Raw genomic sequence first — 16562 nt, forward strand, 5'->3', positions numbered from 1 at the left:
TTTGAGAAAGTCAAACTTATGTGGAAAGCTAGTGCTCATTACACACTGGGGTAATGCTTAGTCACTAGCTTTCCCAGTAGATTCACAATACATTTTTTTTACTCAAAAGGATATGTTCAGTTTCTATGTACACATTTTGCTGAACAATCATGCCTGTGGGAAAAGTTCCTGGCTTTTAAAGTTAACTCCAACCTATAGTATCACTTTACATAGGCTTATTCCCGAAGATGAGGGATATGTTGCTCTCTAAATATTGTGGAATTGCAACTTCCATTGTCTACCCTCAACTCTGGCTAAAGCTGATGAGAGCTGTAATCTAATGAAACCTAGAGGGATACTTGTTCCTCACATATAGTATATTCAGAAGCAAGTCCCCACAATTAATGGGACTGGGGTTTTTAACTCTACCATTATTTGGATCTAATACTTTTCCAGACTTCCATGGAAAACCATTGGTGCTCATACATACTAATTAATATAGAGCAGATGAAGGGCCAGCTGGTGGGAAAATGTCTGTATCCAAACATAAGCCTTCTTAATAGTGAATCACATGAAAAGCAGACAGCCTTATCTACATTTCATTAAGACGAGGAATTACACCTATATTTTCATATTTTGTTGAATATGTTATTTGCCAGTATATTTATGTTTGGGGTAATGTTCAATGTTTGCTGTGCTGGCACAGTTTCATGACATGTTGCACTGCTTATCATGACAATGTACAGCAGGAATAATTTCCGCACCCAAAATTATGTTAAAATAACATTCCACGAAAGCTGAGACTGGTCAGTACAGTACAAGCAGACATTTCTAACTACTGTGGGAAATCCACTTGCTCATAATTTGACAGGCAATTTGCTCAGGGTGCTATCAATATAGTCAGTAAAATGTCTAGCACTAAAGTAACAACAATGGCAAGACAGCCACAGCATCGCTTGAACGGGACATGGTTATAAATGATGACATCTATTAGCAGTTTTTAAGATAGAATGTTAAAGGCTCTCTTCTAATGGAGGCAGAGGGATAATTATTCTGCGATTATTCCAGGAAGGATTTAGAGAGGCTTCAAGAGCAATTTCAATTGTTTGCACTTGGCTAGTAGCATAACCTTGTTAAATTAAACATTTATCTTCTGTCTCCTACTGAGTCACATAAATGCTATTCTTGCAGATAACAGGGAACCACGCTAAGTGACAGATGTACATAAATACACACATACTATATAGGTAGACTGCCAAGCATACAAAATAAACTATACCAGATTTAATCTTTATTTCATTGCAATGTTCCGTGAGACTAAATTATCTGATGCTAAATATTCTGCCCTTGTGTTTTTTTCTGTCTGCTGCTAATGTTTTCATTCAAATCAATTACAGAAAGAGTTCCATTTGGCTGCAGTTTGGCACACTCATATCAGTTATCATACAATGTGTCTGCAAACCAAAGTGGCTGGAGTCTATCACCGAAAAAGAAGCAATGTTGTAGGATTCTGGTTTCATAGTTCTGAATATTTTTTGCGTATTGAAGAGATACTATATCTGCTGCCTATGAAAAGGCTGATTTACCTCCTTTATTCTTCACCAGTAACATTGATATGTGCTGTCAGAAGTGAAACTCTGAAAGTATCAGGAGTCAGCTATTTATATGCAATTTGGTGAGAAAACAACATCAGACTCTTGAAAGGGATCCAGAATGTACTATACATAATTCATTCTCTCTCTCTCTCTCTCTCTCTCCCTGCCTCCCTCCCTCCCCCCCCCCCATATATATATATATATATATAAAAAACTTTTAAATAACTTTAAAGCATAGGTTCTTTTGATTGCAATTTTCCAGTATCAGAACTTTTACAGAACAACAATTAGACATTCAGGCATACAGATTCTATGTAACTACATTGAATTCACAAACAACCTAAAGTTACACTGTCTAACAAACAAACAAAGGGGATTCTTGTGGGGGGTTTTCGGGCTATAGGGCCATGTTCTAGAGGCATTTCTCCTGACGTTTCGCCTGCATCTATGGCAAGCATCCTCAGAGGTAGTAAGGTCTGTTGGAAATAGGACAATGGGTTTATATATCTGTGGAATGGCTGGGGTGGGGCAAAGAGCTTTTCTCTGCTGGAGCTAGGTGTGAATGTTTCAACTGACCACCTTCATTAGCATTTGAAGGCCTGCCTGAGCCTGGGAAAATCTTTTGTTGAGAGGTGTTAAGATGTGCCTGGTTGTTTTCTCTCTGCTGTTTTGTTGTTGTAATTTTAGAGGTTTTTTTTAAATACTGGTAGCCAGATTTTGTTCATTTTCATGGTGTCTTCCTTTCTGTTGAAATTGTCCACATGCTTGTGGATTTCAATGGCTTCTCTGTGTAGCCTGACATGGTGCAAAGGGGAATTGCATTTTTACTCAGCATTCACACACATATATAGTCAGTCATCCTCATTCATACATCACTATTTACCATTCTTCTGCCGTGAAGAGTATATCTTGCAAATCTGCCAATGCACAGTTCCAAAACTCCTTTCCCTAAGCACAATGCCAAGGATCGGATCCCTGTTTTTCATACAGAAGAACCTGACTCCCTGCACAAAAGCCAAAACTCCAAAATCGCACTCCTTTATCTTCCCTTGAGAAAAGGAAGACAAGTGTACAGAATTCTGCTTTCCATGGCAAATCTGACATGCCCCATACATCATCTCTCTCAAGCATGGCAAGTGAACACCGTTGCGATCTGTCACAATTTTTGGATTGTAATAAGGTCTCTTATATAGCAATATTTTTGCTGATGTTGTTCCAAAGTTGTAAATGAATGATTTTTTTTTTATCCTGGAACATCCTGGCTTCGATCTCAGCTTCCTGCCAGATGTTGAGTCTTCTTAATTGGTGTTAGCAAAGGAGCCTTGTGTCGACTTCCTTCTTAATGTAAGGAACTTCATAATCATTTCCTTAATGTAAAAAGCCATTGTCTCTGATTAATGTAAACACGTTTTCCCCCAAAAGTTCAACAGTTAATCATTGTCATAGATCTTATCAATGTCAGCAGCTCAGCAACTTTTAATTACAGTTCCTGAGTGTAGTTGTTTTCCAGGCCTCCAATCCTCAGAGTTGGTGTCTCCAAAATTATTAGCTTTCATTCATTCATTCCTTTCATTCAGTTCATTCAACCCATACATCACATTTCATCATGACATTTGTGTGTACGTATGAAAGAGAGAGAGAGAGAACATGGTTTGATACAGTCGGTGAAAGTGTCACCATGATATCGAGCTCTTTTGGGGGGCCCTCCCAGCAAGGGAGATCCCTGAAGACCGCTAATGGGGTCTTGACCTTGGTGAGCTGCCAGCGAACGCCAATCCAAAGATGCAAAAATATTAGATAATTATTCTCACCAGGCTGAAGAGGTATCAGTGACCGAAGCGTTTATTCTGCGATTCAGATGAAAAGGATGCGTTACAGGGATGAATCCTCCATAAGCATGCCGGGGTACAGTGATGCAGGCATATTTATACAATTTTGAAAACCCAGAGTTCAACCCTTCTGCCCCGGCTCCTCGGATGTTCCCCGCTGTGATTGGGTGATGGGCGGACACCTGGGAAGCAGCCCTCCCGCCCCTGGCGCCTCTGTACCAATCAGGAAGCTCCAGTGGTCTGTAGGATCCAATGGGGAGACCTCTGTCACATGGTGGCGACAGCCAATCAGGAGAAATGGGGGCGGGATGAGGGAGCACAAAGGAATCTGCGAAAGGAATCTGCAGACAAAGGAATGCCATGTGCTCAGCGAAACAAAGGAAAAATGTCTCCAAATGTTTGACAAACAAAGGCTTTCCTGTCCTTGATGAGTCTGGCAGGGAATTTGAATAGGCTAGATCGATATCGGACCACCCGGAGGGTCAACAATATCTGGGTGAATTAATCAGTCTCTTTTTCCGAAGCTCTGCTGACCCTTGTTCCTTCGCTGGCCATGCTCCGAGGGCTAGGGTTGGGGCCAGCAGCATTGTCCATGCAAAATGAGTCAATCAATGGGTGATTTGGGGGAAAGAGGCTTGGACTCTGTCCCCAGGCAGTTCCTGGCCACACTGGTTTTCTTGTGGGGTGAGGGTCAAGGGGGTGAGGATACAGAGGAGTTCATAGGGGTTACATATTTCATATTCATAAACCATAGGCATCACCAGTATACAGGCATTCCATATATCACCACCCACCACCCATCCCAACCCCAATCCACAGTAATAAGAAAATATTTTATTCATTTCATAGAAAGAGAGAGGAAAGAACTAGAAGTCCCAAAGTCTGGACGGAAGGGTTTTGGGTGCAGGGGCCAGTCCATGCATCAGGCTGGCCACCAGAAGATCAGTCCAAGGTCCGGGTTGGTCAACAGAAGATTGGCTCCTTCTAGGAACAGGAGCTGGAGCTGAAGGGGGAGCTGGGTTGGGTAGTAGCAGAGTCCATAGTCCAGTGCACAAGCCAGAGAATTCACAGAGAGGAAACAGGAACCCAGTTATGTGTGCTGGGTCAGGAAGCAGCAGAATCCATTGTCCGGCCCTTGGCTAACTACAAATACTTGGGGGGGGGGGGGGGGAGATGCTCTGCATCAACCAGAGTATGGAGTTCTAAACTAGATGGCTCCCATGCGATCAGATCTTTTGTTCCATAAATAACTCTAAGTAACAACACATACTTCAGAGGTGCTAGAGGTCATACATCTCACATAACATTCATCATGTGTCTTGCCTTACTAATACTTACCCCATCTCACAGCTTGAATAAAATAAATCCTTGTGACCTATAGCCAAGTCGTACTACCTAACAGAAGTTGGCTTCAGCCAACCACACAGAAATTTCTGCTTCCTGTTCTCATTCTATCAAAACACGCTGAAATAGGGAAGAAACGTCCTGATGAAAATGATTGTTTGAAGCGTTGTGAAGGCATGAGATGAATAATGATGTCTTTTACTGAAACACAACACCCATACTCAAGCTATACTGGTTAATAACTTGGGGTGCATTTAGAATTAATGCAATCTGACATCATTTTAACTGGCATGGCTCAAATTATGAAGTCCTGGGATTCGTAGATTGATAAATTGTCAGCGCTCTGGCAGAGAAGGCAAAAGGCCTTGTAAAACTACAGCTGCCATGATTGCATAGCATTGAATCATAGCAGTTAAAATGGTATCAAGCTGTATTAATTCCATAGTGCAGATGCATACTGAGTTTCTCTGAAGATACCCACTGCATTATATGATAGTACAAAGAATATTGGATGACTCTCAGGCCTCATCTATACTGCCATATAAACCAGTTTCTGAATCCAGATTGTCTACGTTGAACTGGATTGTATGGCAGTATACATCCAGCCTCAGAAAAGTTCAGAAAAAAAGTGGTTGTCAAACAATACTGGTCTAACTTGTCTGGTGAGTTTTTCTAATTTATTTTCTCCCAGCAGTATAAACCATCTGTGTACTCAAGACTGAGAAGGAACATTTGAGGAAAATATGTCAAGCTAAGTATGTGTTGCTAGGCACTCCTTATGTAAAATATTCCTAAATAGAGAATGACAGCTCAATTGAAATTTTGATCTTTTTTACTTGCTATTCTTATACCCAAGATCTGAAGACCTGTCAGACATGCTCTGCGTGTCCAGGGTGGATTCAAGCTTGAATTTTGTGCAATAGCAGTCTTAAGTGCGGCTGACGGGGAGCTCTGGCGTGGGCTAGTCTATGAGATCACGAAAAGTCGGAAGCGACTGAACAAATAAACAACAAGTCTTAGGTGGCATGTACACTGTAGAATCAATGCAATTTGATCCCACTTTAACTGCTGTGCTGCAATGCTGTGGCATTATGGGAGGTGCAGTTTGAGAGTTTTTTTGTGTCAAGAGCGACTTGAGAAACTACAAGTCGCTTCTGGTGTGAGAGAATTGGCCGTCTGCAAAGACATTGCCCAGGGGATGCCCAGATATTTTGATGTTTTACCATCCTTGTGGGAGGCTGCTCTCATGTCCCCAAATGGGGAGCTGAAGCTGACAGAGGGAGCTCATCTGCGCTCTCCCCAGATTCGAACTCCAACCTGTTGGTCTTTGGTCCTGTCGGCACAAAGGTTTAACTCATTGGTGAGACACCACCACTGTTTTGCAAACAAGGCTAAAAATCTTGAAGAACTACAACTCCTGTGAATTCACAGCATTGAGCCACAACAATTAAAGTTATCTAATAGAAGGTCCAAAATATAAACCATGATAAAAATCATGATAAAATATTTCAAAAAATAAAGTTGTAACAACCACCCATGAATGCAATACAAAGAATGTTGTGTCTATTAAATAGGATCATGTTCAAGTGTTAGTCCCAACGAATCAGAAGAGGAGGAAAAGGCTGTATCCCAGGTCCAGGGTGCACCTTCTTCCACCTGTCAACATCACACTTTTAACATCACACTGTTGGATCTCCAACTGGTCTTGACAGCGACACATTTTTCCCGACCCTAAAATTACCTTGGTGCAAAAGGACATTTCTATCATAGTCATGTGTTCACTATATCAGATTGTTTTAGGTCACACAACCACAAGTGGCTGTGTGTTTTTCTTATATAGATTTGTGAACCACAAATCCACAAAGCTATATATACCAATAGCTTTTATTGTTTTCCTGGTGTGTACACTTTCCCTTCTGTAATCCCATGACCTCTCCATCCTGTGTATGTGTGTATATAAATGTGTGAGAGTGGAAAATTAAACACCTTTTCCCCATCCCTCTGCCTTTCCACAGTTCCTTTGAAGCCTTCTGCTTAATTTTTCCATTGACAAACATGATCTTATTTATTAAACCCAAGCTTCTTTGTGTTGCAGTCATTGTTGATAATTAAAAACGTATTGATCATCATAGATTATAGCAAAACTATTAAGATTCAGGGACTGTGCAAATTCAGGGAAAAGGACTTTGTGCTGCTTCATAGATAGGTTGGTAAAGGTTTTCCCCTGACATTAAGTCCAGACGTATCCGAATCTGGGGGTTAGTGCTCATCTCCATTTCTAAGCTGAAGAGTTATCCATAGACACCTCCAAGGTCATGTGGTTGGCATGACTGCATGGCGCATTGTTACCTTCCCGCCAGAGCAGTACCTATTGATCTACTCACATTTGCATGTTTTCAAACTGCTAGGTTGGCAGAAGCTGCGGCTAACAGCGGGAGCTCACCCGCTCCCTGGATTCAAACCAGCAAGTTTTTGGTCAGCAAGTTCAATAACTAAGTGGTTTAACCCACTGCGCCACCAGAGGGGGGCCTTTAAAAACTCTAAAATCAGGACAGTAAATAAAGAGCAACACTAAGAAAACATGGGAATTCCAGACAGGAAACAATCAAGGCCAGCTCACAACTCCCAACAAAGGATTTCCCCCAGGCAGGAACCGACTGAACCAGGGGCTCCTATATATAATATAATATGTGTGTGTGTATATATATACACACACACCACACACACACATACACACACACACATACACACACACACAGAAAAAGAGAGAGAGAATATAATGCAATAACACTTTTCAAAGTTCACTCTTTTAATAGAGGAGAATAAAGACTTTGCAAAACAATAATTCCCATTATTCCATAGCATTGCACCTCAACAACTGAAGTTGTTTCAAACTGCATTAATTCTACAATGCAGATATACCAGGCATGGGCAAACTTTGGTCCTCCAGGTCTTTTGGACTACAACTTGGACTACAAGTTGCAGTACAAAACACCTGGAGAAATAAACACTTTCACACTCTGGGCTTTTCCAGACAGGTCCTATATCCCAGGATCGGATCCCAGGTTTTCTGCTTTAAACTGGATTGTATGAGTCCACACTGCCAGATAATCTGGGATACACAAAAAAAAAAACCTGGGCTCAGATCCTGGGATATAGGGCCTGTGTGGAAGGCCCCCCGGGCACACCTTGAAGGACCAGTTCTTCGCAGGCGCGCTTTCCCTGCTTCTGGGCGGCCCAAAGGGAGGGAAAGAAGGAGACAACAACAACAACAAAGCAACCGGTTTCAGGAAGGCGGGAGGGAGCGCGGAAAAGCCAGCCAGCCAGCTAGCAACACTGGACGGAGAAGGAAGGAAAGAAGGAAGGAAAACGGAGAGAGAAGGAAAGAGGAAGGGGATGGCTGACGGCAACGACCCTCAGAGCGCCAGGGAGCTCTCTCAGTTCGTGAGTGAAGGAAGGAGGAGGGAAGGGAAGGGAAAGGGAAGGGAAAGGGAAAGGGAAAGGAAAGGGAAAGGGAAGGAAAGGAAGGGGAGGGAAGTGAAAGGAAGGGAAAGAAGGGAAGGGAAAGGAAGGGAAGGACGGGAAGGGAAGAGAAGGGAAGGAAAGGAAGGGAGAGAAGGGGAAGAGAAGGAAGGAAAAGGGAGGGAAGGGGAAGGAAGGGGAAGGGAAGGGAAGGAAGGGGAGAAAAGGGAAGAGAAGGGAAAAGGAAGAGAAGGAAGGGAGGGAAGGAAAAGGGGAGGGAGGGAAGAGAAGGAAGGGAAGGAAGGGAGAGAAAGGGAAGTAAGGAAAAGGAAGGGAAGGAAAGGGAAGTAAGGAAAAGGAAGGGAAGAGAAGGAAGGAAAGGAAAGGGAAGTAAGGAAAAGGAAGGGAAGGAAAGGGAAGAGAAGGGAAAGGGAGGGAGGGAAAGAAGGAAAAGTAAGGGAAGGAAGAAAGAAAAGGGGAGGGGAGGGAAAGAGAGGGAAAGGAAAAGAGGGAAGAAAGGAAAAGGAAGGGAAAGGAAAGGAAGGGAGGGAAGGGAAGGGAGAGAAAGGGAGGAAAGGGAAGAGAAAGAAAGGAAAGGAAGGAAAGGGAAGGGAAAGAAGAGAATGAAGGGAAGAGAAGGAAGGGAGGAAAGAGAAGGAAAAGGGAGGGAAGGAAGAGAAGGAAGGGGAAGGGATGCGAGAGGAGGGAAGAGAAGGGAGGGAAAGGAATGGGAGGGAATGAGGGGAAGGGATAGGAAGGGAAGGGAAGGGAAAAGAAGGAAAGAAAGAAAATAAGGAAAGAAGGAAGAAGGGAAAGAAGGAAGAGGGGAAAGAAGGAAAGAAAAAATGAAAGGCAAAGGGGGAGGAAAGGAAAAGAAAGAAGGAAAGAAAGAAAGAAAAAGGGAAGAGAAGGAAGGGAAAAGGAAAGGGAGGAAAGGGAAAGGAAGGAGGGAAGGAAGGAAGGAAGGGAAGGATGGAAGAAAAAGGAAAGGAAGGGAAATGGATGGAAGAAAAGAAAAAAGGAAGGAAGGGAAAAGAGGGTAAGGAGCAGAGGAAAGGATAGGAAAAGCAGGAAAGGAAAGAGGAAAGGAGGCCACAAGGGGGTGCTAGAGAGAGAGAAGGATAGTTCTTCGTACTGGGAGATTGAAGGAGTTAAACCATTTCTATCTGTTTTCCTGTTATTCCTCTCACCCATGTCACAGTCGTGAAAACTGTTGGAATTCAACCCCACACGGCTCAAGTCCTCAATGAGGAACAGTTTAGTTAGTTTAGTATATGCTAAGGGTTTCCCTTCCCCCATGTCTCCTGTATGACAGTTGGAGAATGTATCTATTTCTTCTTCTCTCCTCTCTGTTTCTGATCACATTCTGATTGGCTGTTTAAAATGGGTGCTTTTCTACTGCATGCTTTTTAAATCTGCCTTCTGCCTTCTTGCACTTTAGTAGGGAGAGTATGTGGTGTGTGCTTTGAGATCTCTCTCTCTCTCTGCCTGTGTGTCAGAGAGATATAGTGATTGGTGTTTTTCCCCTCTCTTGAAACTTTAGAAGAGATGAGTGTTAGAGTAGCTCAGACCTAGTTCTTTACCATGAAGAAATGTAGTTAGGTCTTTATTATTGTAAATAAACCTTTTGTGATTTTTGAAATTGGATTCTGCATCTTTGCCTGCCTAAACTCTAAATTCTTTACAGCCACAACAAATGGCACTAATGAGCTGAATGCTCAAATTTAGGTATCTTGTTTGTTTTTGGATGCTCTGCTATATTTAGGGTAGTTTTCCCTAACAGAAACAACCATAATTTATTATATGGGAAAGGGAGGGGGGAATAAACAGCAAAAATGGGGAAAATGGTTTTCCTCCTTCAACTCCCCCGCCCCCAAATAAAATGGACTATCCTCTGTCTAGGTCCCTTCTGGAGTCCGCCCAGATCATGGAACAGTACCAAGTTTATTGACCTGCTTTTTGCGGGACATCCTGCAGCCCATTTTGCTATAGTTTTTCAATGAATCAAGTCTCAACCAATTCAACATAGTTTATAGCAGTCAAAAAAACAAAATTTCTGGAGTATAACAACTAACAACTTTCAAAGTGAGTAGCAAACAATTAAACAGAAAATCACACTTTCAAAGCAGGAACAGATTTTTTTTTAAAAAAAATTGTTACATAGTGTTATGTAAAGAAAAAAAATCAAGCTCAAGATCAAGCCACAGTCCTAGAGTAAACCAACTAAAGCCGACAAAACAGCCCAACAGGGGGAAAAAATCTTGCTATCTTTGTTTTTAGGCCTATTCCTCAGGTTATTTGGGAGACTGATTCAGAAAATCCTAGACTTCATCCAGTCTAGTTTTTCAGATATTATCATGATTTTCTATAGGTTAGGAGATGGCAACTGGTAGATGGCATATGTTCTGTATCTCACAAACTACCACTGATAGAGGGAAACTGATGCCGTTTTGGAATCAGCAAGTCAACTATACTCAGAACAAGGCTAATATTTGAGGCGCCAAATGTGTGTAGCCAGTGCTGTCAGAGGTCCCACTGATTTCAGAGGATAGACTCTTAAAGCATGACTGTGCCTGGATCCTGTTATAAATTTTTAAACCTTAATGGTTCCAACGTTCAGAATAAAGCTAGCAGAAATACATGTTCTTGGATGCTTTAAGTAGTACTGTTTTCTTATTAATTGCTGACAAGTTGACCTAGAAGTTAATCGAGTCACCGTGAGTCAACAGGCCACTTGAAGACACATACACATAAGCGAATGAGAAACTTCCAAGTCATCCTATCTTCCAACAGCTTCTAATCAGGTCTTGCAGGCTCAGGGCGGTTCCAGAAAGCCCTCTATCCCAAAAGCATCCACGTTTAAAAAAAACACGGATGTTTTTGGGGGGCTGTTTGCACCCACTCCAGAAAGTGCATGCTTTCTGGGCTAGGTTGTCCACATTTTACCTTGGGATTTAGCCCGAGATAACATGTGGAGGCCCTACCCCTTCTTCCCCAAGCCCCCAGACCCTTTAGAAAACTGAAAAAAGTTAACCAAGGATGCAGTTTTCCCCGGGGCTGCAGTTTCCCCCCTAACCCTACCCCCTCCCTGTTCTCCTGGCATGTCATTTGTATGTGCCGGGAGAGCTACTGCGGGGGGGGGGGGGACTGCAGCCCTGGTAAGCTTTTTTAAAAACTTTTCTAAAGAGTCTGGGGGCTTGGAGGGGTGGGTATTCCCACAGTTTACTGGGCTTATTTAGCCCAGTGAACAGTGAAAATGGTGTCTGGACTGTAGTGCATTTATCCTGCGCCTTTCAAGAAGGTGCAGAATAAATGCAATATCAAATTAAATTCGCTACAAACCAGGGTTTTCCAGGGTTTCCCGTTGTCAGCTCCAGTTTCTGCCCACCTAGCAGTTTGAAAACATGCAAATATGAGATCAATAGGTAATTCTCCTGTGGGAAGGTAACAGTGATCCATGCAGTCATTCCAGTCACATGACCTTGGAGGCATCTATGGGCAACTCCAGCTCTTCGGCTTAGAAATGGAGATGAGCAGCACGCCTCAGAGTCGGACTCAACTAGACTTAATGTCAAGGGGAAACCTTTACCTTTACTTATTTTTAGTTTGAAATTTACCATTAGCTGGTGCATTTCCCACCCTCAGCTTGCACTCAAGTCAATACATTTTCCCAGTTTTCTGTGATAAAATTAGGTGCCTCGGCTTATATTCAGGTTGGCTTATACTGGTATTTGTCTTTGTAGTAGTCCATGCTATTCCTAGAACTCTTCTTCTCTAGCACATTTCAAATGAGTTGATTTTCTTCACTACTGTTTGCCATTCCACATTTCCTGAGTCATTATGATGAATGTGTTACACTGATGATTCATGCATTCTTCAGTTTCACGTTTCTCTTGCAATAACATAATTATAGTTCACATATCCAATATACTGCCTGCATGTGAATGTGGGTATAATTTTTTGTTCATCAGTCACTTAAGAAAACTTTTTTTCCTCAATAAGTCATTGAGCTATTCTGAATAAAATACATTATTTGATGCAGGTGCAGGCATCTTTTTCAATCTATAAGATTTCACAAAAATAACATCACATAAAAGCTAAATGTATGTGGCCATTCAAAGCAGCTTAGGAACACTGAATATTTTATAAGGAAATAGATTTTCGACATTTAAAGACTGAATGGGTTTCAAACTTCTCAAATATTTTTTGCCTGATTTTGCCTGATTTTGCCAGATGTGTTCTTTTTCAACATCTGTAGATGCTTCAGATGTGTATTCATAAATAAATAAAGGGATTCAGTTAGGCATTTAAAAAAATATCTGCCTCCCCACATATGCTCTAGCTGAAATAAAACTCAATTTTCCATGTATACCTTCTTTCCTAAAAAGGAAACATTTACAACGTGAATGTGGCCCCCTGGTGGCGCAGTGAGTAAACCGCTGAGCTGCAGAACTTGCTGACCGAAAGGTTGGCGGTTTGAATCCAGGGAGTGGGGTGAGCTCCCACTGTTAGATCCAGCTTCTGCCAACCTAGCAGATCGAAAACAAATGTGAGTTGAACAATAGATACTGCTTCTGTGGGAAGGTAATGGCACTCCATGTAGTCATGCTGGGCACATGACCTTGGAGGTGTCTTCAGCTTAGAAATTAAGATGTGTTGATTTACCAAAGTTATGTATTCACCTGCCAAGTTCAGGTGCTCACACTCTGGAGACCAAAGGACTAAATTCCTTGATTTCTTTCCCCTGCAGAACTCCAGAACTGCACTGATTGACAGAAAGTGACATGTATTGCTTCTAGGAAATTCTCAAGTTGTTTGTTGGGAGCCATTTCAGGATAGTATATCCCTCAAAACATCATGAAATCACGCCACTAAAGAGACTTTCACATTTTACCTATGGAAGCAGTACCAAGGACCTCTAGGTGGGGGCAGTGATGATACCAAGGCCCTTCAAAGGGCTGCATGTGGCCTGTAGCCAGCAATTTTCACACTCTTCCTAAGTTTAATCAGGCATGGGCAAACTTTGGCCCTCCAGGTGTTTTGGACTTCAACTCCCACAATTCCTAACAGCCGGTAGGCTGTTAGGAATTGTGGGAGTTGAAGTCCAAAACACCTGGAGGGCCAAAGTTTGTCCATCGCTGGTCTAAATACACAAGACTGCTTCAGAAAATATTTTCCTTATCCAACCTTTACAGCATAACAGTAATTTGCTGACAGTATTTTTGTTTGTGTTTTTTTTCCCAGGCAGAAAACCTACTACAACACTTGCAGGAAAATTTTCAAGCACTGATTGACAAGACCAAATTAAGAAATATCCTTTAATGTTTTTTTGCTCAAAAATCACAAAACTTTCAGCATTAACTATATTTAGAAATAGTTTCAAATGAATTGCTTAATTTATAATTCAATAATTTGCAAAATTTGTTTAGTTGTAATTCTGAGTAATTTTACTAAGTGTAGTAGTTGAAGTTGATTAAAATGTGTGTGTATTTGTTCCTTCGAGTACACACTTATGGTGACCCCAGGAATTTGATATGGTTTGCATACACAAGGAATACTCAAAGGTGGTCTTCCAGTTTCTTCCCCTGAAATATCACCTACAGCATCTGGTATTGGTTGATGGCCAACCATTCAGGTACTAACTACTGCTGCCCTGCTTCGGTTCAAAAATCAGACAGGATATGGTACCTTTGGGGTGTTTAGACCTTAGTATTGACAAAGATAAACAACTAAATGCATGGCAAAAATATTGATGGCAAACTTTAAAAAAGCCTTACATAATACAAGATGTATCCCAGCAGGACTGCTATTTGTAACACTTATTTCAGTGTCCCGCCATTGCCAAAATCCAGCTACTGCTAGACACCCATTAAGACTGACATAAGTCTTGACTTGCCATTCTCAATTCATTCAGTGATTTTACTCCAATTTGGACTAGCATTTGGATATAGAAGGATGAATTAACTGCATCCAAAGTGAGGGAGTAGGGTTCAATGATCCATAATCTTTTAAAGAGACGTTCAATAGGACACCTATGTCTACTCAGAAGCCCCACCAAATGCAATGTGACTTACTCCATTATGATGTATATACAATTTCATCTTAAATCATATCAGACAAATTGTAGCGTTGTGGTCATGGTGTCATAATGTACCCTAGAAACTTGTCCTGAACACATGTGAAAGCCCTATCAGAGCAGATTTTGGAACAGTCCTGAAGACTGCAGGAGAAAAGAGAGGAAAAGTTCTGTTAGGATTAATTTCAGTCTTAATTTAGCCTTTTTAGAAGTCTAACAGTCTTACTGCAATTAGATTTATATTAGTTTTGACTTTAGTATACAGTGGTTAAGGGCATTATATGCACATAAACAGGAATAAACTAAATTACACTGTTGTCTTTTAGTATAATTTAGCTAGTACTAAAAGTAGTTGCAAATTAAATCCAGTCATGATACAAACATTTAATTCCCAGTGATACACTATTTGGTGTCTATAATGGAAAGGGAATAATGTATGAGTGGTAAAAGAATAAGCTTTTCAAATAAGCCAGTATAGTCCTTTTCTCAGTATTCATCAAACATGAATAGTTTGTCTTTCAATTTCATGTTACTTTGAATATTAGACAATGGTCTCTCTTTCCATGGCCATATTATTTTGAGAACCACATAAACCCAGAAGACAAAAATGCAATGCTCTTTAACATTTTTACTGGATGAAATGGGTGAACGCATAGATGATTTAGAAGAGCATGTTACTGGACTGATGACACAAGCGGGAATAGAAAATGCTGGTGAAGAAATAATGGTAAGATTCGGGCTCTATTAAATAATAAATGTTAATAGCTGTCTGTCTGCTGGCAAGAGAACTAGTTAAAAGAAAACAATTTACTTGCCCTCCAATTGTAGAAGAGGGGCTTCTCAGGAGAGGCAGCTTAGTTTGGGTTTGGGGAAGGAAAAGTTGGCAGTGTGTTGAATGTTGGTTAATTGTACAATTGTAGCAGGAGAGGCATGCCCATTTGTGCACACAGATGGAGTAATGTAGAGACATTAGAGGACTGAACATGCAAAATAAGTTGCAGAATGGTATAACACAGTTAGCCTGAACTGCATACACTGTACGCTAATCAGACAGTTCCTTCTGTGTTCAGTTAGTCTCCAAGTTACAAAAATCCAATCTACAAATGACTCATAGTTAAGAATGGGTGTGTGATAACAGGAAGTGAAAGAAATCTACTCCTTGGGAGGAAAATTCATTCCTGGAAGAGTGATCATGGGGAAAAAGTGTCTCCACTGAAGCTTTTTCACCAGTCTGTTTCCACAGCAAGCCATATTTCAAAATCCAATGATCACAGGGACAGAAAGTAAGGTAAAATCAATCTATCTATCTACCTATCTATTTATCTATATGGGTCAACACCCCTGTAGTGTTTGTTTTGCTCTCTGTGCCTGTACAGATTTCACCACACTTTCTGTCCCTGTGATCACTGGATTTTGAAAAAAAAAATGTTGTGGAAACAAGGATTGGTGATAAAGCTTCAGGGTATGTGTGTTTGTATGTATATGTGTGTGTGTATGTGTGGCTGGAGTTATGAGTCCCCTGAGGGGAAGAAAGGTGGGGTATGAATGGATTAGATAAATATTTAAAAACATACCTGTTCTGACTTACATACAGATTCAGTTTAAAAACAAACCTACAGGACCTCTTTTGTTCGTAACTTGGAGACTGCCTGTATGTGTTTCCTCTATGTGCTCTTCCACTATTGAAATATTATTTTAGCTATAGTTTTAAAAGCACCCATTTATTAAATTTAAGCATTTTCATTAAATTAGAAGAAAATGGTGTCTACAACTATTTTCTTCAGATGCCACAATCTTAATCCAATCCCTGTGCAAATTTCTATTCCTACAGCACTGAAGATGAAGTTATCAGGATGATAAAAGAAGTACTCAGAAACAGAGACCTTGAGAGCGAGCTACAATTCTACAACATAGGCTGTTCATACTAGTCTGCGACTGATGAACTGACAAATTCGGCCTACTAGGACATCAGTGGCTATAGTAATACGAAACACAAAATATCTAGCTTTTATTACTGTTACAATAAAAGTTTTAAATATTTTTATAATATTATCTTTGAAACCTGATAGTACTGATCTCGTGATGATTTATATATTTATAATAAAAGCAAACATATAAGCTTTTTTCATATATTGCTTTGTCCAGATTCCCCACTCTTTCATCATGCATTAAAAATGTTATGCACATCAAGTGGGAAGAGAGTATTCTAAAAACTACCTTTACAAGAAAGGATTTACACTGTCTGGCCAATCTCCCCGTAATGTGTGTTCTGACCTC

At 41.0% G+C, this 16562-nt stretch overlaps 1 protein-coding gene across 1 annotated transcript; it reads left to right on the forward strand.

The window, feature by feature from the left end:
- The first annotated feature begins 7937 nt into the window (after positions 1–7937).
- On the forward strand, positions 7938–16408 carry HSBP1L1 (heat shock factor binding protein 1 like 1). The gene is made up of 4 exons (XM_067467486.1): positions 7938–8191; positions 13454–13520; positions 14918–15012; positions 16117–16408. The coding sequence occupies exons 1-4, from the start codon at positions 8144–8146 to the stop codon at positions 16120–16122; spliced, it is 216 nt and encodes a 71-aa protein (XP_067323587.1). The 5' UTR covers positions 7938–8143; the 3' UTR covers positions 16123–16408.
- Positions 16409–16562: the final 154 nt, after the last annotated feature.

The sequence above is a fragment of the Anolis sagrei genome, chromosome 4, assembly GCF_037176765.1.
Source record: "Anolis sagrei isolate rAnoSag1 chromosome 4, rAnoSag1.mat, whole genome shotgun sequence".
Classification (NCBI taxonomy): Eukaryota; Metazoa; Chordata; class Lepidosauria; order Squamata; family Dactyloidae; genus Anolis; species Anolis sagrei.

What these genes read in the sequence shown, in the direction of transcription:
- HSBP1L1 (XM_067467486.1), top strand. Translation starts at nt 8,144, where the DNA reads ATGGCTGACGGCAACGACCCTCAGAGCGCCAGGGAGCTCTCTCAGTTC. An exon ending in CCAGGGAGCTCTCTCAGTTC is followed by an intron (nt 8,192 to 13,453) that starts GTGAGTGAAGGA and finishes TTTTTTTCCCAG; the next exon opens with GCAGAAAACCTACTACAACA. An exon ending in TGACAAGACCAAATTAAGAA is followed by an intron (nt 13,521 to 14,917) that starts ATATCCTTTAAT and finishes TAACATTTTTAC; the next exon opens with TGGATGAAATGGGTGAACGC.